The 26,465-nt window shown below is 44.8% G+C and overlaps 1 protein-coding gene across 2 annotated transcripts in view; it reads right to left on the reverse strand.

The window, feature by feature from the left end:
• TRABD2A (TraB domain containing 2A) overlaps positions 1–26,465 on the reverse strand; it is an 83,413-nt gene that overhangs the window by 50,014 nt on the left and 6,934 nt on the right. For both annotated transcript variants that reach the window (XM_090131815.1, XM_090131814.1), the window contains exon 2: positions 24,847–25,404. In XM_090131815.1, coding sequence (XP_089987941.1) covers positions 24,847–25,404 — 558 coding nt within the window. The remainder of the gene's footprint in view (positions 1–24,846; positions 25,405–26,465) is intronic.

Raw genomic sequence — 26,465 nt, forward strand, 5'->3', positions numbered from 1 at the left:
AGATCTTGTTGTTCTCTACAGCTCCCTGAAAGGAGGCTGCGGCAAAGTGGGGGCCAGCCTCTTCTCCCAGGTAACAGTAGTACCATGAGAGGAGATATCCTTAAGCTGTATCAGGAACGGTTCACGTTGGGTAATAGGAAGAATTTCTTCTCAGAAAGAGAGGTGAGTCAGTGGCAGAGGCTGCCCACAGAGGTGGTGGAGTCACCACTCCTGGAGATGTTCAAGAACCGCGTAGATGTGGCACTGATGGATGTGGTTAGTGGGCATGATGGAGTTGGGTTGATGGTTGCATTTGGTGATCTAAGAGGTATTTTCCAGCCTTAATGGTTTTCTGATTTGCCAGCTGGTATTCAGCATGTTGCCAAAGGATCCTCTTTTTCGCTCTGCACTTGCAGTTACTGGGCACCACCCTCTGCAGGCACAAACTCAGGCTGTTGGTGATAGTTACTGTAGTGAAAAGTTACTGTGATGTGGAATGTTTTGACTATGGGAAACAATGCACTCAGGAACAGTAGATTCAGGCCACATGAAAGCATGTGCCAGAAAACTATTTAATGTTTCTTTTGTTATCTGAAGGGATATGTATTCCTTTTGTCTTCCAACACATCAATTGGTGATAGAACTCTGAAATAGAGCCCTGAAAATTGAGAAAACCTATGATACCATCTATCCCACTCCCCCCAAATTATTATGTAGATAATCACTCTGTTGCAGCATTATACTCTAAGGTAACAATGTATAAGAAGATAATCTTCTCCAAAGTACCAATTTAATTCCTATTCCAAGAACAGAGATCTATAAAGGGACAAAAGACAATACATGTTACAGCCTGAGCTCTGCAGCGTTCAGGGCCACTGTCAATCCTAATAAATCCTTTGCTAAAAATAAACCAATATAAATCAACAAAATGCAACTTCAGTAAATAACTTACAAGGTGTGTTTGTTTTTTTTTAACCCCTAGTATAAACTATCACAAGAGTAGCATCACCTGAGGTTAACAGGCATCTGAACAGAATAGTAGGGAAAATACAAAAAACAATTCCATTCTAATACTTCCTTTTCTCCAAGTCAATTATTTGGTTGTTGCTTACAGAATACATTTTGTACCCACCTACAAAAGCATCTCTTTTGTAATCCTGATTAATGTTTTCCCCTTTTCTCCAGATCAAAGAGGCATTCCTAGCTTCTGAAGTAAAGCATTTGACATCTCTTTTGCTCGCAATAGCTCCAGTGCATGTGAAAAATCCAAAGTTTCTGGGCGACTAACTCCATCTTCACTTACAGCTTTCAGGCTCCCTCACACACATCCTCAGCTTCTTGTGCAGGAACAACCCTGTTTCCATATCTCTAAAGCATAACCGAAGCAGTAATTGCTCAGAAAAATGGATTCTCAAGCTAGGAAAGGATCAGTGTCTGAAGATCCCTTAAAAAAAGCTGAACTTTAGTGCAGCAACAGCATTGGAATGGTACCCAGTTTGAATAGCTAGCAGCAGAAGCTTGCAGTTACTCCTCCTCTTCCTGTGATCCATTTGCAATGCTATCTCCAAGTACTGGATAGGTGTTTCCATTGCAGTACCTCCAAAACAGAGCACTGTTAATCCTGATATTTTGCTGGTTCAGTAACAGCAGGAATGCCATGGCAGGACTAGGAATTAAAGCCAGATCTTCCTGTAGTAAGGTTTCAGTCTTGTGACACTGAGCTCATTCTCTGTCACATGGCATGGCATGCCATGGTATCCTTCAAAGAAAAAGAATGTCTTAGGACTGGGAGGAAAAAAAAAAAATCCTAGAAAATGTCTCTTCCAAACTGAGGACTCACCACTAAGTTTTTGTTTGTTCATTTGTTTTTTACAGAACTTTTGTTAGAAAGGGGTCTACGTCAGATGCTTAGGGCAAACCATATCAAAGACCTCTACAGAAACTGCCACTGAGGAATTACACTGCTGTCACATAGCTGGCCCCAGAAAACAGGGCTAAATGTGGCATGGAGGACACCACATCACTTTGTCATCTGAAGCAAGTAGCACTTCAGCACGTGCTTCACCTCTCCAGTCCATGGGAACTGCTTGCATCAGCTTGCTTTCAGCCTCCACTAGCAAACAAGCATTTCCAGTCCCTCCTTCAGATTACTGAAGCCTGTATCTGTTCTAGTGCTTGTCTTGCAAGCTCTGTTTGACATCCTAGTTCATGTCCTCTGAGCTCAGCCTCCTTTCTTTATTATCTGGTGGCAGACCTCTATCATTTGTAAGAATGTGTTCCTCTGAGAAAACAGAAACATAGAGACAGGTAAGGGAGAAAACACCATGCAATATGGTGCCCTGACACCTGAAGTATGTGTGGGGAGCATCTGACCCCTCCCTCTTTATGTAGCTCAGCCCTGCAAAAGCATATTGCTCTACACTTTTCACAGCAAGTTCTATTTTGCATCGCTGGGGCACTTGCAAAACATACTTCACTGCCAAAGACAGACTAAATTATATATGGACATTTAAGCTGGACACTTCAGTATGCTGCTTCTCTGAACATACTACAAGGAGTTCAGTATTTGACAGCATTTGTTACACTACAATTCACTCCTATATGGGATCACATCTCATTCAATTTTCCTTCCCATGCAAGGCAGGACAAGATGCTAGCCAGGCCTCAGCTGGATGCCCAGCTGTGCTACCAGCTCTCCTGCTGTTGGGACTTCAAAGCCTATCGGCTTCTCTTGTGCAATCACACTGAGCCCCAGCTGCCTGGTAAAGAGGCCAACACTTATTTAATTCAGCTGACCTGCTTCACATGCTTTGAACTATTTGAACAGCCGATCTATCTAACAGCAGGTCCAGACAAACACCCACAAAAATCGCACTGGAAGGAAGATGGCTGAATGGAAACTCTTGCAGATTGTAACCACCCCTTTTTCTAGGCTGGTCTCTTTAGAGTGAAGTTTACAAACTTCCAATTTGAAAGATCAACACAGACAACAGTTAAACACACTCAGTGCTCCTATACAAGAGACAATTATCCGTTTTTAACAGTACAGTATTGATAGAGTTCATCTGGCTACTCCTCTCTTTCTCTTCTGTTTTCCTTACTCCCAGATATATTCTCCCCCAGGCTGTCTCTTACAACTGAAGCGTCCATCAGCCTGGGAGCCATTTAAAAGTGGCTCTTTAGAAAAGCAGTTGGCTGGCTGAGTGCAAAGGTTTCTCAGTAACCCATTCCTTGCATTTGGAATTGACAAGCCAGCAAGCTTCAAGGTTGTAAGTGACAGATTTCCTTGCAGTACAACTCATCCCATAGCTGTCTGCTAGGCTTACATACTGTCTTCTGCATACAGTCTCTCAGCTGTTCTCCTCTGGCTAAGAAACCCAGAATGATTTTGATAGGTGGCTCCAAAAAGTTGCACTGTTAATGTAGGTTAGCTTCTTCTAATTCTATTACAAGGCAGTGACATAAAGCCAATGCTATTCCTTCATCTCTCTACCTACTTGCCAGCATCTTTTCTGTGTTAGCCAAGTTAGTGAATGCATTATAACTGTTCTGACAATATCTCAGCAGTAACAAATCTGTATTTCAGGAAGTCCCTAAGCTGCTTAAAACAGAAATCAGGAGATCGTGCAAATGGAGGACAATTCATTCACAGTGTGTTTCTTGCGCTCATTCTCCAGGTACCCGGTGGGTGAAATCTAGCTAGAACCATGACGACTAATTTTTACTGTAAAACCGTGAACATAAAGCTGTCATTGAAGAGTTACACTGAACTGGAACATTAAGAATGATTATATTCCCTACTACTAAGAATTTCAGCTTTCATTGCTCTCTCCATCTCATTGGAAAGAAGGCAACTAAATAAAAAGAGTCAGACTGTAGACATTGCAGCTGTTAACACCCAAAGACAGGCAAAGGGAACTGATCTGCAGAATGGAGCAGGAGCCTCTCCTGCCATGACAGATTAGGTGGAATGTAAACACAACACATTAAACTCAGCAGATTCTATGGAGCTGCAAATCAGGGGCAGCCTGTCAGGTTCTTCCAGGCACAAAATGTGAGAGTGAAATGTTGAGGAAGGCATTTACCAACTACACAGCAAGAAGATTCTCTGCTGTCAAAGGAAACACTGCTAAAATTTTTTGACATAACACTAGGCAATCTTTGGCACAGCTCTCCTGACAGCTTGCTGAACAGCACTATAAGCTTGCACTCAAAACACACAGCATCATGGGCTGCTCCTGCAGTATGCATCATCCCTGCCTCTCATCACTACAACTGCACTGCTCCACAGGAACACACCGCCCTGCTCAGAAGGCACTCAGCCTAAAAAGCCCTGCCTGGCAACAAATAAATACAGTGGCCAGCTAAGCCACTTGGCACCCCAAGTGTCTCACTAGAACAAATTGTGATCATCTCCATATGGGCCCTCAAAAGATGTGGACATCTGAAACCCAAAGGGATATGTAGACTCTGATCTTGTAAGTTGTACCCTCTATCTTCAAGTCTGGTGTTATGCACTGCTTTCCCTACTTGTCACTGCATTTGCCAGATGATGCACAGTACAGCTCTGCCTCCACAGCATTTCCCTATGCCTCTAAGACAAGAACAGCCATCTCAAAAAATCTCTGGACCAAATTCTGCAAAGCTTTACATTTCTTGAAAATCAGAATGAGCAGATGTGAATGAAAGGTAAACACCTAAGAGCAACCAGAGAATATGACAGGTACACAACTGGCAAAGCCTTAAGAATGGAGAATTAGAGGAGAACGCAGTGGTACCAAACCTAGGAGCTGGTATCTTGCACTGCAGTCCCTGCACACACAGTCATTTACTCAGTGACTCTGCAGTGCCTTTGAGGCTTAGCAACCTTTATCCTTGAGGGATCTGACTCTTGTCTCCTCCACTTTGGCACAAACCATCTCACAACCACTTCTCACAGTCTGCAGTTTTGAAGCCTTCCCCCACAGTCCCTTTGCTCTTTGACTCATGATGGGACAAGGCTGATCACTACTGTAGCTGTGCTAATCCTCAATAAATAAGATGGCATATGACTAAAAATGAGATCAGCTAAGGTTGACAAATGGATTAACTACTGTCTGAGACTTAACGATTTTTCCTGATTTTTATTCCTGTGAGCCTGGACAATAATTTTCCTGGCACCTCATATTAGAAATCATAGCAGAGATACAGGATTACTGCTTCTACCCAAATCACTGTGAAGCAAGTAGTTTCTGTTCCCATTAAAAGCAGATGCAGCACAGCTTTTAGAAAGAGGCCTTCTCAGCAGCTTTAACTATCAGCTGTGACAAGCCATCAATAAAAGCCTCTGCTGGAACCCTGTAAGATAAGGAGGTTGTTATCAGCTAACTAATCTGCTATTACTCTCCTTTAGGGACTGAAATAGATGGAGGAAAACATCTTGGTCAGGGCACATGCAATTAGAAACAGAGTAAGTTATCTAGAGGATGTTTAAAGCTGTGCATAATACTTGCAATACCTATGGTGAAGACTCATACATTGGTGGGTATCCAGGTTTCCATTACATGACCTGAGACTAGACCCTGGGTGATAAATTGGCTTGTTTCTTGGGGACGCAGGATGAACTAGGAATTACCAGGAACAGAAAGCAAAACAGAATTCAAGCAGTGCTGAAGCACACATTCAGACTGGCAGCATAGAGGCAGACATTTGCAAGTGGAAGTGCTGTGGTCAAAGAGGATATTGCTCAAACAGGTGCAAGATCCCAGCTTCAAAACAGGTGTTTCTCTTAATTCAGCAAAACTGCACTTTTGCCTGGCATGGGTGACACAAGAAGAAAGAATGTACTTTTTATTAAAAGCCTTAAGACATGCTCTGGACTAATACCAAGAATACAAATTTTGCCATATCCTCAAGACAGAAAGTTAGACAGACAACCTCTGGTTCATTGTGGAAATCCTTAAGAAAAGCAGGAGAGCACAGAACCTCGGCTGGATAGGGAACTCTGCAAAGACACAGCAACCGCCATCTTTCCAATCTCAGAAAAAGCTACACCTGTGCTCCTTCCACAAGGACGAAGTTAGAGATGCCTGCACAGCTCTCACCACTGCCGAGGCTGGAAAGTTTTTTAACCCTCTGACAGAAAAGCATGGTCTCTGTACAGCACATACCCTGCTGAGCCCGCTGTTTCCTAGTGAGAGGAAGAAGCTTTTCTGCATTAGGAATAGAAACCCAAGTCATACCCCCTGACCTCCTGCAGGAGTGCCTCCCCAAAGCTCTGGCTGCGCCATCTGCAGATCCAGCAGAACAGCTCATCAGGTCAGGATGCCTGGCATGTGGCGGTTCAGGGACATTTGCTTAATGGCTATCTTGTTTTTAAATATGAACCTTGGTGGAGGCCAAACTGCCTTGCTTGGAGTCAATTCTTAGGTATGCTACTGGTTCACATCATGCTTGCCTAGTTGCTTTGGGAATAAAAGTGTCTGAATAAACTATGAAAAAAAAAAAAAGGAAACTCTGGCCAAGTACAGCATTAAACTGGACTAAGGAGCCAGGCAGAAATGCAGTTAAAACTCAGTTCTAGCTCTGCCCCCTTGTGCTTACTCCAAAAAGGGCATGAGTTTGGAATTTGGGGAGAGAAAGAAGAAATGAGAAAGTCTGCTCACTTTGATGGGGAACAGGAATGAATTTCCCGATGTCCATGGAGTTCAGAGGAACAGGAAAGCAACAAGAAAGTAGGATCATGCATCCTGCAGTGGTACTGGAAGAGGATAACAGCATGAGGCAGAGACCAGGAATAACACAAATCCCTATTCCCTCCCGTCTCCTGCTGTCCTCTACACACAGCAAGCATGCCTCAGGGCCCGGCACTGCAAAAGAGCATTTAGCTTCTGCATCAGCAGCAAAGTGCACCCCAGACTGCACTTACATTAGAACAGGACAGAAAGAAAAGAAAGAGGGAGGAGATAAGCCACAGGAAAGTGCAACTGTAAAGTATTTTTCTTAAATCCAGGTCTAAGGCTCATGACCAAATGTTCTGAAATTCTAGTGAAGTTTTAGGGAAGGCAGAGGAAAGGTGACTGATTTGAAACTGCAGGGAACAGAAGGGTCACTTGGACAGTTTTCTAACAAGCTGGGATTACTGAAGCTGGCTCTGGCTCATTTAATAGTTATTCAGCCCTCATCCAAAATTCAGCTATAGGTACCCACATGAAGACTAAGGAGAGTGGAAAACACATAATTAAACCAATGAATCAGTGCTGATGACTTGACCAAGTGAACACTTATCTGGAGATGAGTCTGTGTGACTAAGGCATTAGTACATGACTGTAGCACCAGTACCCTGTAAACAGAACTTTGCCTGATACAGGAAGTGGTACTTCACCTGTCTGGGACACATCACTGGAGTGCAGGGAGGGACAGGTGTGAGGCACAAACCCACCATCTTCACAGAGAAGCAGCTATAAGCTCACGTACACCAGCTGTTCTTCCAGAGGGAGGCCACTATCCTTAAAAGCGTAAGGATAAAGGGATAAAGAGAACATCAGAACTTATTTCTAGGACTTTTCCACCGGGCTCCTATTCTCTAAAGCAGAAATCCACTGGTGTCTTTACACATCCCTTCTTGACTCACACTCTTGAGCCACTGCCTCAAGAAACAGCAGATGAATTTTCACAAAATCCATTAATACAAAGCAAGAATAACAGTATTCTTCTGATTTTCATGGTCCATCTGCTCCACCACAGCCAATCTTTGTCTGTATGCTCAGTTTGCAATGGGAGCTCTTTGCTGGAGTCTAAGTTTCACCATGGCTTGTCACAGAGAAAGAAAAAGAAAATGCCAACACAGCCTGGTAGCTTCCCTGCAAAATCCAAAGTAGCTCTGAGGCAATTCACCTTCATTTTTGGTTACACAGACATCTTTGAGGACTGCTCAGGAGTTGCAGGATTCCTTTTGCTAGTCTTTCCTAACCCAAATTCTGGCTTGGCAGGCATGTTGTTGATTCATCACTCTGCCCACAGTTCTACAGCCATTTGTCCATTTCCTCCAGATGTGGACAAACAGCCTCTCTCTCCAGAGACCTAACACATACCTAAAGTGCTAGGAACCAGAGATTACAACTGCATAGCTAGGCAGAGAACACCAAGTCACCACAAATGCGTCACTGCACTGCCTGGGGAACTCCCCTTACACTAGCAAACAGTCACACAGATACCCTTCCAAGCCACCAGCACTCATCTCATGTGGGAGCCTTTAGGGGACTCCTTTCAGAGGGATACCACTTGCAGCAGGGTAATCAGACGTAGTAACAATCATGGACTGTCTGTTAAGGACTTGCCCCCAGCAAGCTCACAACTTCAAAACAACATGGAGAGCGTTACACTCCATCAGCCCCAGACTATGAGACAGGTCTTCCGAACACCATGACAGCCCTGAAATACTATTTGCCTTAAGGGAGCCTGAGCAAAACAGTATGCTTGGCCAGGTTCTCAATTCTTGCAGAATAAGGGGAGCATGGAAGACATCCTCACCTAGCCAGGATGCTGTCTACAGTACAGGCACCACAGTTTGCAAGCAGTTTTCTGATAGCAGGAGTGAGCTCCAACTCTTGCTTTGGCCACCCGGCCAGGATTCAGCACAGACTGAAGAACTTGGCTTGGAAATGTAAGTTCTTAATGCCAAACAGGACTAGCCTAATAGTAATAGCCAAATTTTAGGCAAAGGAAACTGGATCACTCCCAGAGAAATGATTACAATGCTACTGTGCAGACATGCTGCAACTCTCCCTATCTCTGTTACCTGGGAGAAGCGGCTGACTCCCACCACCACAGCCTCCTTTCAGGTCATTGTAAAGAGTGATAAGGTCTGCCCTGAGCCTCCTCCATACTGAACAATCCCTCTTCCTTCAGCTGCTCCCCGTAGGACTTGTGCTCCCTCATACCTTCACTGCCCTTCTCTGGGCGCACTCCAGGGCCTCAATGTCCTTCTAGTGAGGGGCCCAACATGCTGTTCCAGCCTTGCTGAAATCCCAGCTCCTGTGTGGAGGCTGTGCAGCACAAGGCATGCAGTTTTAAGTGATGGCACCCTGCCTCCCCCTCCCCTGTCCTCAAATCATGGTACATTTCTTCTTTAGTAATTTTTTTCGTACTTGTCACTGTCCAAAGAAAAACACAGGGTGGTTTCAGGCCAAGATGAATATCTAGAAAACAAACTCACAAAGCTCTAACCTGAAAGACAGAAATTGACATAAAAATTCAAGAATCTATAAGCTGCTTGAAGCTGCCTGCCTAGCCTTAATTTAAGATGTCCAAATGCCCCAAATTAGTATTTTATAAGACAGAATTAAATGTACATTGATTCCACATATGAATCAGCAGCCCTTAAACTCCACCTAGCAATCTTTTCTCTTTCAGCAGAAGATTACTTTACAGAGAGCTATTCAGTGGTGATTTGAAGCTTGGAATGACAGCAATGCCACCAGGGTCCAAGGAAATCTGTTCAACCAGTGAATTGCCTCCCCCAGAAAATCAATGATATTTTCCAGCCTGATGGTATGCATCCTCAGCAACTGGGCTACCGGCCTTGGGTCTTTTGCTGTATTGTCCCTGTCCCCTCAGATAACTGAACATGCTCACAAAATGACTTCTCAATTTCTTTACAACACACTTCATAAATCAAGTTTCTCTATTCTTTTGTACCGGCTTGCTTCAGATCCCAAACTGATCTTGCAGCTCTTCTCTGATCCTGCTCCACTTCCACTGCTCCCAGAAGCACTGGCACCAGGATTTGTCTCCCCAGCACATTTCTCCCCTACTCACATCCTTCATTCCTTTGAAGATTGCAATCTTCCTCCTGGCTGCAGCACTGTGCTCAGCTCTTATGTTGGCTCCTTATTTTCCAAGCCCCATGCACTGGAGGTGCATTCCAGATACGGCCCCCAGCCATGCTACCAGGACATCCACACCTTGCTCCTGAATGTAAGACCTTGCACCTGGCAGCGTTAGAAGAGTCCAGTTTTCTGGGTGGCTCAGCTCTGCTCCTGTAACTGATCTGTCCTCCATCTCCTGCATGAACTCCATCTCCGTTCAAACAATTATTTGCTATTTATATCACTCACAAAGTCACTGGGTAATGCAGGGCCACAAACAAGCACCCTGACTATTTTTTGTGAGCAATTTTCAACTTCCCTTCTTCCTGGGGAAGGAAGGCTCACCATTTGCAGCAATTCTATGACAACTGTCCCTTCCTCATGGCCTTTGATTTTGTATAACATGTACTCCTACACAGAAGTCAGAAAACTTCAAATCTACATATAGTTACATCATCATGACAATGTTTATCACCAAAACTAATAGCAAAAAACAAGATGATGTGTGTCTGACAGGGGCCATTTTCCTTACGAGTGAACCTGGCTGTCATCCTTCTTACAGCTCTCCACCAGCTGCAGTGCCTACCAGCCTTCTCATTCTTTGGGAAAACTAGTTGGGTTGGCCTGACAAGGTTGGCCTTTGGGACATATATTGTCCCAAAATAATGCTGACAGAAGAACTTTCTTCTATTCCCCTGAAATTTTTTCTACATTAATGATTAAAGGAGATCCTTAACTTACTGTCTAAATATTCTGGACTGTAAGTTAACCATTGTTAATGTTTTGTACATTTAAAAATACTAACATTTAACATTTTTCCTAATTACTGGAAATAATTTCTTACTGGAGCAAAAACTATTCCCCTATGACCAAGCCATTAATACAGTCATCTTCTTTCCAAACACCAAGATATAGTTACTGGTTATTTCTGCCCCTTCTGTTTCATGAGCAACAGTTTCGCAACTGTTCAGTATGGAGCCTGTACCACTGCTAGGATTTCACGAATCCCTGACACATCTAAAGAATCCTTTCTTATTGTTCCAAACCCACTGCCCAAAGGCTCTTCATTGGTACCCTTCAGTTCTCTCATCAATTGTCTGCATTTCCTTGCAGATTACTTGTCCACGTAGCTTCCTCTATTTTTCCATTCATTGTATTTTGGGATTTTTATTGCTGCTTTCATCTTCTCTGTTAACCCAAACAGTTTTTTTTTTTTAACTAAAGAAACCATCTTTGAAAATTCAGAATTGTGGTTTCTCAGGGATTTAATATAGGATTCTTGAATAACTCCCAATTATCATTCACATTTTTATGCTTAAGTTTTTCCTCCTACTTTATTTGGCCTGTAATTATTTTCAGCTTGGGGAAATTGGGCCCCTTTAAAGCACCAAAGATACACATTACTGGTTGAGACTCTGTATTCCCTTTTCACATACCAAGTTAAGTTCAGCTACGAGCAAACATTTCATCAGTTCAGTGATTAATCTATTTTTATTAACCTGGATGAGGTCTAAAATTGCATAACTCCCAAATTTCTCCCAGTGCTGTAAAAACCTGCTTGAAACAGAAAAATGGAAGAAAACTTTCCTCTAGCAGATTTTTAAGAAGCTGCCCACCCAAGCTGTGCACAATACTGCTAACAAGTATACCCACCCCCTGCAGCAGTGTTCATTAGCTACAACACCGAGCTCTCCAGGTCGTCGTCATTTAACTTGCCAACAGCTTCACAGCAAATAAAGATACACAGTGCAATCCTCTCCTCTTTCTCCATTTTGGCCTTCCTAGAAAGAATGACTGTCGCCTCTTTATTTTTACACATTCCAAACATGCAGCTCATCCCACCAGACATCATTTGTAACAATAGCCCATTAATCTTAATAAACAGGCCTTATAAATTCACACAGGACTGACATCTGTGATCAAATTACCCTACCCTAACACATTACTGTTTGCTGGCTGCATAGCAGAAACTGCCTAGAAGCATGGCCTTAGGCTGTAGTGGTATGTTTATTTTTTAGTGGTAAATCCTGCATCAGCACCTCCCAACCACTCCTTCCATCCCTGTGCTTTACAGGGTCAAGCCTTTCTGAAGGCACGTGGGAAACCCAATGTGGCTTGTTCAAACACTGAAGCTGTTACTGAGCACAAATGGCTGAGAGATTGGGAGCAAGAAGCCAAACTGGGAAGAACGGAGACACTTAGCAAGGCTGTCACCAAGGCACACCGCCACTTGTCCAACACACATCCACTATGGTCCCAAGGAGAGAATATACACACACATCTCACCTCAGGAAGTCTGTAACCTATTCGGTGATGGAATTTTAGCCTTAAAAATCCCCCAGTACCATTTTACCAGATCTATCAGTAGCAACAAGACTTCAGTCCCTCTCTCAAAGATATACAGATGAATTTGACATGCTTAACCAGTACATACAGGTGGTCATACTGCTGTAGATTCCCAGCAGAATGGGTTAGCTGGGCCTGAATAAGGTTAAGACCCTCGAAACAGATCTTAGGGCCTCAGCAGCAAACCTATCTGTGCAGTCTGGCTCTGGGCAGGTCTTCCCTGCTGAGACATCCCTGCTCTAGTGTGCCAGCAGCCACAGCATGCAGTCTTCCAACAGCTACGGGGTGTACTGCAAAAGACCTGCAACAGTCAGCTTTTCACTGACCCTGTACAACTGTAGATAGCTAGCTGCTTTAGCCTTCTTTACCACTGACTAAGATAACTCACGTGTCCTTCTGGCTGCAAAGCAGAGGGGTAAGAAATGCAGAAAGATACCATGTTGGGGAGCACTTGAGTAAAGTATGCAGCTCTCCCCTGAAAAGCAAGTAGAAAGGAAGTCCAAAGCAGTATCAAGGCTTGGCTTCCACACTCTGTCTTTAGACATGCCAGAGAGCCAGGGCTGAATGGTCTGATGAAAGGTGGAGGAGCTTAGGACAACATCCAGATAAAAGTTCAGGCTTTTGTAGCAGTGAAAATCTTCAAGCAGCTAACCCAGCACTCTCAGCAAAAGCCAAGTCCCCACATGAAAATTCCACCTACACTGCATCAGAGGAATCCAAGTCTGTAGTATTAATATTAGGGTCCTCAACACCCTGCACTGGGATGCATACAACAGCACATCTCCACAGGGTTGCTGCTCTCCTGCTGCAACCCCGAGATTCATGTGATGAAGCCTCTATGGAAAAAACTTTGCACAGAAAGCAAAATAAGTTAACACAGAAACATATGGGAAAAAAAAAAAAAAAACAACCATTAAAAAAACAAAAACCAAAAAAACCTCCCAACAACAAATCCACTGTGTTCTTTCCTAGAATATTCCTGTGTCACATTTACCAGATGCTTCAAGTAAGTCCAGCCCGAAACACTGTATTTTTATTTTATTTTATTTTATTGTATTTTATTTTTTGCCAAGGATTCATTTGACTGCTGGCAAATGCTAACAATCCTACTACTGTTGTCAAAGGTAAAGAAAGAAAGAAAAGTACAAGACCAGCTACATCTTCCCTTACACAGTTACATGACAGGATTGAGATCATAGTAAATTGCAGATCTAAATAGTGCTACACATTTGGTTCTAATTGACAGGATTACTCTTAACTTATACGAATCCCTCCGTAACTACCCAGTGGTTTCAGATCTCTCAATCAGCTACTCTCCAAGTGCTTGTCAGCTCACATTTGCCCACTGCATGCTCAAAGAAATTAATCCTAACTAAAAGGACAGAAATGTGGATTTAAAAGCTCTCCTGCTCCTTGGCAAGGACAGTAGGACAGTGCCAATTTTGGATCAGCTGATGCTCACATCAACAGCTTCCACACTTGCCTCCTGCTCCCAGGGAGCCAGTGGAGCTTGGAAGCTGTTGTGTCTGAGTATCAGCTTTATACTGTTCAGCATCAGCTTGTGTTTCCACCACCTCAATCCATTATGCAGAGATCACATTTTGAAAGCCACACTGAAGTGGCCCCATTGTTGTTCAGTCTCTGAATATCCACCCTGGAGACCCAGTACATAAAGCAGGCTGCAGCCAAGTTCACACTGCTTCTTCACTAGGAGGACAGTCTGCAAAGACTGGACCAGGAACACCGCATATGTAGGAGTCAAGCTCTGAAGAAAAAGGCCACTGTACCGTCTAGAAGCAGTGCCTTGTCCAGTTGCCCGGAAAGACAAACCATTGCTTTCGAAAGGCACAGCATATCCAGGGTTAAGGGAAAAAGCAGTACAAAGCCCAACCCGCTGTGGCATTTGTCTTATCAAAGTGATGAATAGGAGAAGGAGGACAGGGAGCACCAACCAGGAGATGAGTGCAGGCAGCCAGTGACCAGCACTCCCAGCAAGGTCCACCTGGAGGCACAGCACCAGGCTTGCCTGGCAGTGCCTGGAGGCTGCATGTGCACCAGCAACATATGCATTATTCAGCATCTCTAGGAGGGTCAGACCCTTCACTTCAGCTACTCACCACTGTCTCCTCTCCAGGGAGAAAGTGCCTCAGGAGCATTTTGCGAACGATTTTCCTGTGCTCAGAGGTGCACACGCCTACCCCCTATGATGGCAGCGCACTTACTGACTGGTTCTTCCTGTCCTCACCACAAGGAAGGCAGAGGAAATTCTGAATGACAGGAAGCATTAAGTGTGAGACACCCTCGTGTGACTGCTCCTTCAGGGATCTGTCTACTTCCTTTAAAACTGCTCACACCTGCCTCCAAGCATCCCTCATTCAGATAATCTGGAAATGAACAACATATTGTGTGAATGTGCATCTACCTTGCCTGCTGATGAACAACACCATTGAAGGATCCAATCTTTCCTGTTGTGGAAAACAGGAGTTAATCCTGCTGTTCCCTCTCTGTGTCAGGCCAGACAAAGCAACAGACATCTGGAAACTGTCATTCAGCCTCCTCATCCTACTGGCAGTCAACCTTTCTAATAATATGACTAATCAGAGCCTCCACAAAGACTATATGAAATAATGTAAGATTACAGAAAATTCTGAGTCAGCAAGGATATATGGAAACCATAGTCCATCTAAAAACCTTCACATATTTTTTATGAACTTAGAAATTTACTTAACAAAGGCAATAAATGAACAGACCTCTGAATAGATTTTATAGCAGTAGGAATTTAGAGAAATCCAAAAGCAAGCAATCACTTGCTGAAAACAGAGGAAACTGAAACGGTAGACAGAAATCCTGAAAATGTAACAACAGATGACTAGCAACTGTGTTATCTACTGATGAACCTTGCAGAGAAGGTCGCTTGTCCTCCAAGTATTCAACATGTATATCAATGTCCTAGAGGGTAAAAAAAACCAAACAAACACCAAAACAAACAAACAAAAACCCGACTGCAAGTAATTGACTTTGCATATAAAGCAAAGGCTGGTGAGCAAAATAATTAGAGAACAGAGCAAGGATACTGTTTAATCCAGATCTCTTGTTAAAACAGATCGTTTGCTAGCTTGCAGTTCAACTTGGCAAGGGAGCAGAACAGAGGCAGGAACACGATAACGAGTAATACTCTCATTCCTAGTCAGAGTGAAAAGGACGCTGACTCATCTAAGTATAAACTCAGAAAACCGCTATGCCTGGAAGAGCCACAGAAAAAAATAAGATGTATAAAGAAGTAAAGACGAGAATAAGAACATTACCACGCACATGACAACCACCGATACAAGACAGATGCTGCTCAACCACGGAAAGCCTGGGAAGAGCTGTGAGAACAGTTAATACATAGAAAATGTGTCTTGCTTGGAAAGGATCAAGGAGTTGGGATGTCTTCCAGATCTGAAGTGTTGTAATGGAAGGAGCCTGGAGAAGGCTCTGGGGAGACCCTATAGCAGCCTCTCAAAATCTAAATTGGGGCTGTAAGGAAGGTGGGGACAGACTCTTTAGCAGGGTCTGCTGTGATAGAACAACGAGAAATGGTTACAAATTAAAGGAGGGGATATTTAGACTGGAGATAAGGAAAGTTTTTTACAATAAGGCACTGGAACAGGTTGCCCAGAGATGGATGCCTTGTCCTCGGAGACACTCAAGGTCAGGAGGCTGGGGCTCTGAGCACCAAATGTAGGCGTCCCCTTTCACTGCAGGGGCATTGAACTAGATGACCCTTAAGTGTCCCTTCCAACTCAAGTGATGCTATGATGTAGGCTCTTCAGGAAAGACAGGCTGTGGAGACAAGGAGGGATGTTGCCCTTGATGTGAGAGAATAGCTGGAGTCTTTGAAGCTCCATCTGGGGATGGAAGAGGAGCTGACTTGAGAGTTTACAGGTTAGAATTAAAGTGATGACAATTAGATGACACTGTCATGGGTGTCTGATACAGGCCACCTGACCAAGTAAATTAAACAGCTGAGGCTTTCTTTGGACAGGTCAGAGCAACCTCACATTTGCAAGCTCTAGTTCTCATGGGCAGCCCATGATAATCTGTTATCTGTTTGAGGGAAAATACCTTAGGACACAAGCAGTCCAGAAGGTTCCTTAAGTCATTAATCACAATTTTCTCTTCTGGATGAAAGAAAAACAAATAAGCAGAGATTCAGGTTCTCTGCTAGATCACACATTTACCAACAATAAGGAGCTTGCTGGTATTGTGGACAGGTGGAAATGCAAAGTTCAAAGGCAGCCTCCGCAGCAGTGACCATGAAATAACAGATTTCAGGATTCTGAAGGCAAACAGAAGGGTGAAAAGCAAGCTCACAACCTTGGACTTCAGGAGAACAGACTGTGACCTCCCAAAAGATTAGTTTGGAAGAGTGACACAGAATAAGGACCTGGAAGTATTAAGGGCCCAAGGAAGCTGGTTAATAGTCAATAGATCACCTCCTTCATCACCTCCTTCAAGCTCAAAAAGAGTCCATCCTAATAAGTAGGAAGTCATGAACAAATTCCTAGAGGTCTACATCAATGAACACTTAGCCCAAGCCGAATTCAAACAAAAAAGAAGTTTACAAAAGGATGGTTACTTTGGGAGGAATACAGAGATGACAGGGATAAAGTTAGAGAAGCCTTAGCTAGCCAGAATTGAGCATGGTCAGAAATGTCAAGAACAACAAGAAGAGCTTTGATAAGTAGCATTGGTGGCAAAAGGAAAACAGGAAAAACATGAGTCTGCTGCTGTACAGTGTGGGAGACCTGCCTTACAAAGGACAGCAAAAAAGATGAGGTACCAAATGCCTTCTTTGCCTCAGAATTTCGGCACAGAACAAGTCTTTAGGAACCCTAAGTCCCAGAGAAAAGGGGCAAAGGAATGCAGCATGGAAGATGTAACCTCGGTAGAACGTTAGGGGACTTAAGACAGGACATTCGTAAGCCCATGGGTCTTGGTGTGTTCCATATCCATGAGTGCAGAGGAAGTTAGCAGATATCACTGAGAGCCCACTTTCAAAAATCCTTGATCAATCATTGCAACTTGGAGAAGTAACCAAAGGCTAGAGCAAATGTCATTCCTGTCTTCAAGAAAGGGAACCCATGGAAGTACAGGCCAGCCAGTCTCATTTTGATTCTTGAGAAGGTGATAAAGAAGTTAATCCTAGAAACCGTTTCCAGGCACTTGAAAAGCAAGAAGGTTAGCAGAAGTAATCAGCATGGATTTGCCAAAGGGAAGTCATATTTGACCAACTTGATGAAATATACTGGCTCAGTACATAAGGGAAGAGTAGAGGATATTGTCTACCTAGACTTTAGCATAGCCTGCAGTACTGTATCATAGAGATCAGACTGCCTCAAGATCCTCATAGAGTACATGTTGAATGGCTGGATGACCAGACAGCAAGAAGGACTGAGAAAAGCCAGGTCCTGAGGGTGGCAATCAGTGGCACAAAGTCTGGTTGAAGGCCACTAAACAGCAGTATACCTGAGGGGTCAATTCTAGGCCGAACCCTGTTCAACACCTTCATTAACAACTTGAATGATGGAATGGCATGCACTCTCACTAAGTTCACAGATGAAATGAAACTAAGGGAGTAGCTGACTCATCGGAGGGCTGTGTAGCCACCCAGAGGCGCTCTGACAGGCTAGAGAGGTGAATTGACAAGAACTTCACAAAGCTTGAGAAGGAGAATGCCTCAGTGGCAGAAACTAAAACAACCTCAGGCACCAGGGCATGCTGGATGCCAACCAGCTAGAAAGCTATTTAGTAGAGAAGTACTTAGGAGTCCTAGTAAACTCCAAGTTGAATATGAATTGTGCAAGGCACCAAGCACACATCCTCTCTATGTTCCCCACTCCCCACTGTTGGTTTAGTTGCTTGAAAAAAAGCAGAGATCTGGTGCAAAGCTCCTATGTGCTCCCTCCTCCTAGCCCATTCTACCACAGCTATGTTCTTGCATAGCAACAGTGCTCTCAACCAGAATTAGAGGATTTCAAGTATAATGAAGTGTTTCTGCCAGCTAGTCCACCACCTTGGTATTGACTTGTCAGAGGAGACCAAGATAATCCAGTAATCCAGTAATCACGAGTGCTCTGAGACACTATTCATTACCTAGTCGCCCCTGACCGAGAAAAGAGAAGTGTATAAGGGCACACTCACCATACAGGACTGGGAGACAGCCACATCTCTGTGGGATGAGAGGGAAGACAAGTTTATTGCCTCGTGTTCCACTTCCACTGAGCAATATGCAGAGCAAATGGCATTTTCAATGGGAAGATCATGCACGTCAGGTAGCTAGCATGTATGCAGAGTGCACTGCAGTACTGAATCCAAGGCTGGGGCCATCATCACAAGGAAGACATGGAGCTGTCAGAGTAAGTCCAGAGGAGGACCATGAAGACAGCCAAAGGGCTGGAGCATCTCTCCTATGAAGAAAGGCTGAGGAGGCTGGGTTTGGTCAGCCTGCAGAAAAGAATGCTCCAGGGAGACCTCACTGTAGACTGCCACAACCTAAAGTGAGCTCATAAACAGTTGAGGGACTTCCTTTTTACACAAGTAGATAGGGATAGGACAAGGGAGAACAGTTTTATATCAGAAGAGGGGGAGATTTAGGATAGCTATTAGGAGGAATTTTTTTTTTTCTTTACTTGGGGTAGTGTGGCAGTGGCACAGCTGCCCAGAGAAGCCGTGGATACGTCAACCGTGGAGGCACTTAAGGCCAGACTGGATGGGGCCCTGGGCAGCACCTGAGATGGTGGGTGGCAGCCTTGCCCATGGCAGGGGTTTGGAACTGGGTGGGCTTTAATGTCCCTCCCAACCCAAGCCATTCCATAACATGATTCTATATTTCTCTCTCCTTCTGAATGCAGGATAAACTGGTCAGCAAATGATTTCCCCTTTCACTCTAGCAGAAAAAAGATTCCTGAACTCCTTGTGTAGTTAATAAGATTTTAACTAAACTGTAATTAGGACAATACAAACACAAAGCCTTAGCTATCTTGGTGCCCACCTACCAGCCTACTTTCCCATCCTTGATGTTTAGATAGAGGCTGCAGGTGTGTCTATACTTACATTGAAAACAAACAAATTTAAGTTCCAGACTGCAACAGCCAATGATGTGAACAGGCTTATTCCAGTTGTTTTCATTCTAGTTCATGGGCAAAAAGCTCTGATGTTCCTATCACCTGAAGAAGAAGGGTTGTTTCTGACCCATACATTCTGAAGTTATACTTTTGGAGCTGAAGATTCAATCAAGTTACCACAAACGATCTCTGTCCAGCTTGTTCTCTAATTCAGCAGTGAGAGCTCCTCTCTTGAGAAGCCCCTTCATCAAGCAACACCTGTGCTGGTTGCTTCAAGTCTGAATCTGAACTGCTCTTGCACAGCTCCCACTGTCCAGTCATGTGTCTTTCCTTGCATCTCCTATCCTCTGTTTATGCTGTTGTCAAAGGTGATATTGAAGCAGGATCTCAGGAATGGAAACATTAGGAGAGCTGACCTCCTTAGCCTCTTATATTAAAGACAGACATGGTAATCTATTAACTCAGTGTAACAAATAAGCCCTTTGTTTGAAATCAGAAGATAAAAATTCTCTCCAATTTCTATCTTATTTATTTGGGGTTTTTGTTGTTGTTGTTGTTTTTTAAAAATAAGGCCCATTTCCAAGCTACCATTTTAAGAGCAGTCCTTACTGGCTCCCTGTATCCTACTGCCAAACAGCAAACTGAGCACTTTTTGGAGATGCAGCCATGTAACCTGATGCTCAGGTAGGATCAGAGCACTGTTGTGAGGTCCAAATACAGGACAGCACTGAGGTGAAAACAATTCTCTCATCAGTAACTGTTACAGGTTAGGTTCTACAAAAAGTATTCCAGCCCTGTTCCATCCTTGGAGGTGTTAAAGGCCAGGTTGGATGGGGCCCTAGGCAACCTAATCTAGCAAGTGGCAACTCTGCCCAAGGCAAAGGTGCTCAAACTAGGTGGTCTTTAAAGTTGCTTCCAACCCAAGCTATTCTATGGTCTTGCAAAAACCAGACTGGCCAACGCCTTGGTTATAAAGTTACAGTTGGGCAGAGTTTGTATGCTTTAGCCTTTGTCCTACACAGACACAACAAATTCTTGTGTTCAAGCTCCATCTAGTCTATGAGAAATAGCCTGGCACCACTAGAGCGTGCCAAAGCACAGTTCCAAGGGTATAGCACAGCACTGGCCAAGGCCAGCTCATTTTCTGAGCCAACAACAAACTGATATTCACAGCACTACTGGACAGAGCCAAAAGCAAAGTTCCACAGCCATTAGGTTGAAGCAAACATCATCCAACAAACAAGCATGTGCACAGCTTTAAAGTAATGTTTGTGAGATCTGAGGGACTCATTCCAGTCAGAATATGAGGAATTGCATTTAGCTGTGAAGGTTTTATCTGCTAGAAGCTCTGATACCACTAGGAATGAATCTTGCATCCTTATAGCTATTGCAGTCAGGTAGGCACTACCCATGAAAGTAGGTGGCATGGAAGGATAAAAAATCTGTAACAATTCTAGGTCAGCATGAAAAAGGAAAACTAACACCAAGGCCCCAGCACAGAGATCTTTCCACATTTCCAAAAGTTGCCTGAATCTTGGAACAAAAGAGAGGAATTGAGGAGGCAGTAAATACTGCATGGTTTGTGCGCACAACATGATGCACTGTACAGAAGTGATACTTTTACAGCTTGGCTATATGGGCAGCTGAGTTGAGCAAGAACAAAGAGATTTGGCAGGTAAAATAAGTCAAAGAACAAAAACCAGGAAATTGGAAAACATACAGACAAAAAGCCCCATGACAGGGAGTGCTAGCTCACTCTCCACAGAGGGAGAAAGGGAAGTATCTAGTTTGGAAGTATCTATACCTTGCACCCTGTGCAAGCCTGAGGATCTAATAAATGATCAACTGCTCCAGAACTTTACCTACAATTACAGTCATACCAATGAGATCCCATCTGGTCACACAGATAGAAAAAGTGACCTAAGTAATAACAATAATAATAACTGCCTACAAGTAGCCTTAGAGTCCTCATCACCAAGTAACACAATAATTTGTCAGTGCACAGCACAACAGGAAAAAGAACAAGCCTTGTGAAAAAAACATGAATATAGAGCAATAAACTTATGACTTGGCCAAGGAAGTCATCTCTCTGCAACTTCACTGCAACAAAAAGCCACGCTTGCAAAGGATTGTGAAAAACTTCCTCCTAATATCCAATCTAAACGTCTCCTGTCTCAGTTAAAAACCACTCCCCCTTGTCCTATAACCCTGATAGCCATTCCGCCTCCTGTCTATATGCTCCCTTCAAGTACTGGAAGGCCACAATGAGGTCTCCCCACAGCCTTCTCTTCTCCAAGCCAAACAATACCAGTTCCCTCAGCCTTTCCTCACAGGAGAGGTGCTCCTCTGATCCCTCTGATCATCTTAGTGCCCTCCTCTGGACCCGCTCCAAGAGCTCCACGTCCTTCCTGTACTGGAGGCCCAGGCCTGGATGCAGTACTGCAGATGGGGCCTCACAAGAGCTGAGTAGAGGGGGACAATCACCTCCTTCTCCCTGCTGGCCACCCCTTTTCCAATGCAGCCCAGAACAGAGTTGGCCTTCTGGGCTGCAAGAGCACACTGCTGGCTCATGTCCAGCTGCTCGTCTACCAAAACACCCAAATCCTTCTCTGCAGGGCTGCTCTCGCGGGTTCTTCACTCAGTCTCTATAAATACATGGGATTGCTCTGACCCAAGTGCAGCACCCTGCACTTGGCCCTATTGAACCTCATTAGGTTCTGATGGGCCCACTTCTCCAGCCTGTCCAAGTCCTTCTGGATGGCTTCCTTTCCCTGCAGTGTATTGACTGCACCGCTCAGCTTGGTGTCGTCTGCAAACTTGCTGAGGGTGCACTCAATGCCAACATCCATGTCACTGATGAAGATGTTGAAGAGCACCGGTCCCAGGATCGACCCCTGAGGGACACCACTTGTGACCAGCCTCAATCCTGACACAGAACCAGTGATCACAACCCTTTGGTTGCATCCAGCCAGCTAACTCCTAATCCACTGAACAGTCCATCCTTCAAATCCAGACCTCTCCAGTTTAGTGAGAAGAATGTGGTGAGGGACCATGTCAGAGGCCTTGCACAAGTCCAGGAAGATGACATTCAGTTTCACGAGGTCTCGGACTTGTTCCACTGTTATAGTGGGATGGAATGCACTGCTCTCACCCACATTTAGAGCTTCAGGGTCCTGGCAGACATGTGGAGGAGCGTGACTATCAGTAAAGACCGAGGCAAAGCACTTATTGTGCTCCTCAGCTTTTTCATGTCTGAGGAAGCCAGTTCTTCATCCTTATTTCTCAGAGGGGGAAAACTCTCCTTGATCTGTTTCCTCCTGCTTATGTACCCAAAGAATTCCTTCTTGTTATTTTTCACATCCCTTGCCAAGTTGAGCTCTATCTGCACCTTGGCTTTATTGATCTTATTTCTACACTCGAGGGCAACGTCCCTTTATCATTCCCAGGCTACACAACCCTGCTTCCACTTTTTGTACATTTCCCTGTTTTCCCTCAGTTTAAGCTGCAAGTCCTTGCTCAGCTATGCCAGTCACCTGCCTCCTCTCCTCAATTTCTGCTGCTGGGTAATGGAGAGCTCAAAAAGAGCTTTTTCCTCAGTAGAGTTTTATATGTCATCTTTTTGTGTCTGCTGCTTACTTGAAAGGCAGACAGTAGTGGTCTGATACCAGGGGTTCCCAGATAGTGGCATGGAAACAAAGGAAATCATTTTCAAAGAGCCTATTTCAAAGACTTCATTTGATTTATATTAAACACATAATTAACTGCTTGAACAAACTGAGAAAAAAGCTCTTTTAAATTTACAGAACAAACATAGCAGTTCACATGTCAGGTTGTGAAACAACCATGGCATTTGCTTAGAAACATAAAAAACAATAGACTCTGGTTCATTTTTCCTGAACATTACTTGTATGGGAAAGCTGGCAGTGAGCAGAAGAAGGAAGTGAATTTACAGTGCATTAGCTGCTCCAGACTTGCTCCTCCTCCCTGCAAATGAGCTGCTGTGCCCTAACGGCAAGCATTGGAGGAGCAGCATCTTGCATACACATCCCCAGTTACTATAACTGGGTAATCACAGTCTGCAATTTTCACAAGGGCTATGTTTCCTCTGCAGTCCCTCAGTTCTTCTGTGTCCCTCAAATGGGCTCTGAGTTCTCATAAGATGCAGAGTAAACGCTGCAAGGTTAGGCAACTGTGGGTGACACAGCTCTGCATCCCCACCCCACTTGACTTCCCAGCTGATACTCTTCTGTTGGAAAATAGCACACCAACAGCTGCTCTTTGAAAAAAGCTGCATGAAAGCCCAAAGTAAATGTCAACAGTTGCGTAGGCTTAACCAGGCCACGATTTGCAACCCATGTTTTTCAGACTCGCTGTCACCACCTTGTAAGGCAGAGCAGAAAGCATGCAGCCCCCCCCTCCTATCATGTTAAACCACAGGGGCACTGTCAGCAGAAGAAAAATACAGGCAGCAACATTAATAAAGCCTCAGCCAGACAGGAGGTGGAGAAGATGAGACTGCCTCAGCTGAGAGCAGACTGCAAGAGCGCAAGGACTCAAAGCACAGATAAGCAAGGCTGAACACAAGCATGAGACTGCCCAGCTCCAAATGATGGAACTGAAGGTGACACATTTGCAGCTGAGGATTGTGCAAGTGATGTACCCACTGCCCGCTGCACTGCTGGAACCAGAGAAGACTAGATGGGGTTGCAGGTATTTGACCCCAAACTGCTGTCCCTGCCCTTGTTGGATAGCAGCCTGACTTCAGCTCTTCCCATCCTACAGAACCACCTTCTGGATGCTTGAGGTTCCACCAGTCAGGATGGGGACTGCAACACAGACCGTGCCATGGCAGTTAGTCCAAACTGAAGACCTCACAAGTGACCCGAGGTTGTTCAGCTTGCCTGGTGTGATACTGCATGTACACTGGTACTAAATTCCAGCTGGTCTGAAATCACAGAAGAGCCTACATTAATCCACGAAGCTCCCCAAAAAGGCTGGGGAGGGCAGGAGGGGAGGGAAGGGAGTTTTTGCTGACCCTCGTTGGGCTTCAAAGGAAGGAAAATAAATAAATAAATAAAATCACTCTAATACAGAGGATGAGCCCCTATTCCTCAGTAGCACATCCCAGCTTCACTGACAATACCCCTCCTTCCCCCAGGCAATTACATCTTTCTCCTTACCTAGCTATTACAAAAGCAAGTTTAGACACAGAGTCCCAACCTGCCCCAGGCGCCTACTATGAACATGCCTCGCAGGGTCAGAGAGCAGACATCCACGGGTCCAGTGTCACGTGGGGTGGAGTCTGTCCAAAGCTTTCCAGGGAAGAGGAGAGGGACCTCCTGGCCAGGTCTAAACAAATTTAGGAGGCAACTGAACTCCTACAGCTAAGCAGATTCTCACACAGATATACAGAGAGACAGGGGGTGCAGGCAGCAAATGCAAGACTCCAGATACCACACATGGAGAGCACTCACTTCAGGCCAATTCCCATGCTCCTGCTTGCTACATGTCTGCCCCAGCAACCAGCCCAGTGCCCTATGCCATCCTGCAAGCCTCTGTCCCACCTGGGAGAAGTTAAGCCCGTTCAGTGGGTGGCACTGCTCCTCCACCTTCTCCACAGCGCCTGTTTGCTTCCTAAGCCGTTCTGCTTCCTGGGCTAGATACAGATCCAGGACGGGCACTCCTCGAGACTTGATGTCTACCTCCGTCAGGGAGTTCACCATCAGCATCACCCACACCGGCCTCTTCCGCTCCCAGTTGCCAGCAATGGCATTGAAGAGGTAGTCTGCATACAGCCCCTTGCCCCGCTGGTCGGGTGTCATCCAAGATGGCATCATGAGTTTGACATATTCCAGGTGCCGCTTGAGCCGGCGGTAGATGTCACGCGGCAGCACGTCCTGAAGGTTCTCCCCCTGTGGCAGCAGCTGGCAGCTGGTGAGAGCAGAGATGGTGTAGGGGTCGGTGAGGTCCAGCTCAAAGTACACTATGTGACTCTGCTGAAAGGCCTTCTTGGAGTTCTCTGGGATGAAATCCCAGACACGGGTGTATGGGACATGGATGGTGCCAAAGAAGTAAGATGGGGGATCTCTCTTGATGGTCCACAGAAAGGAGTTCAGTTCACTCTGCCAGGGAAGAGGGAGACACAGCTGAGTATGTGCAAACACTCACACCAGGCACTGCGTACAAGGCTAAAGGGAAATATGCCAACCCAGCAGGCCACTTGGTTCTGCAGCTTGCCAGCATGTACATTAACTAAAGAGGCTATGCACACACAACAAGCCTTTCTTCAGTATCTTTCTTCTCAGGCCTTCAGGTCAAAATTCATCTTTCATTAAATAAAAGCACTGTAAGTGTGGCCTTGGCTTTCTCCTGAGAGACAATGTCATAGCTTCTCAAAAGAAACACCATCCCAGCTCATCTTCCCAGTACTTACCAAAAGTAGCAACAGCACAGCCCATGCAGGCTATGCTTCTGCAAAATGTTTACCCAACTTCCACCTTTCATCAAGTCAAAAGTTGCTGTCACTCTGCTGAAATGGCAGACTGTCAATCACCTTCACCTTGGCACCTCTTGTGTCAGCACAGCAAAGACCTTTCCCTTAAGGAAGCTGCCATGACACACAATCAGAGGGCACCTTTATAGCATTTCCACTCTGAACAAGAACTAGACAAAAGAATAACACCAACTACTACATGGCAGAAATTCTTGCTGGAGCAGCTAGGACTAGAGTTTTACAAGGATGTGGCACATGGCAGACAGACATGCAGACAAGGCTCCTCAGCTCAATTCACCTTTTTTCTTATGGAGGAGAAAAACACATTCAATACCTTAGAAAAACAAGGGAAGAAACTCTGCAGGCCACATTTAGTCTGAAGTACCAGGCAACAGAAAACCTCTTTCTTTAGATCTAGCTTTTAGAAAGGTCTCCCCAAACCTCCTAGCTATCAGCAAGTCAGAATCAGACTATGTTTGTTCTACTGCAAGATGTGCTTTAAACCATCCCCGGAAACACTAAAGTGTGGGGTGTCCCCTGGGAGAGTAGAGCAGATAGGAAAAATCCGGGTCCTGCCCGGATCCCTGAAGTCATTTTACACCATCCGCAGACACGACTCCCATCAGGTGCACTGATCCCTACTGAGCGGACACAGTTTGTATCTCCCTGAGCAGACCGGAAGAGGTATAT

The sequence above is a fragment of the Phasianus colchicus genome, chromosome Z, assembly GCF_987193195.1.
Source record: "Phasianus colchicus chromosome Z, bPhaCol1.hap1.1, whole genome shotgun sequence".
Taxonomy (NCBI): Eukaryota; Metazoa; Chordata; class Aves; order Galliformes; family Phasianidae; genus Phasianus; species Phasianus colchicus.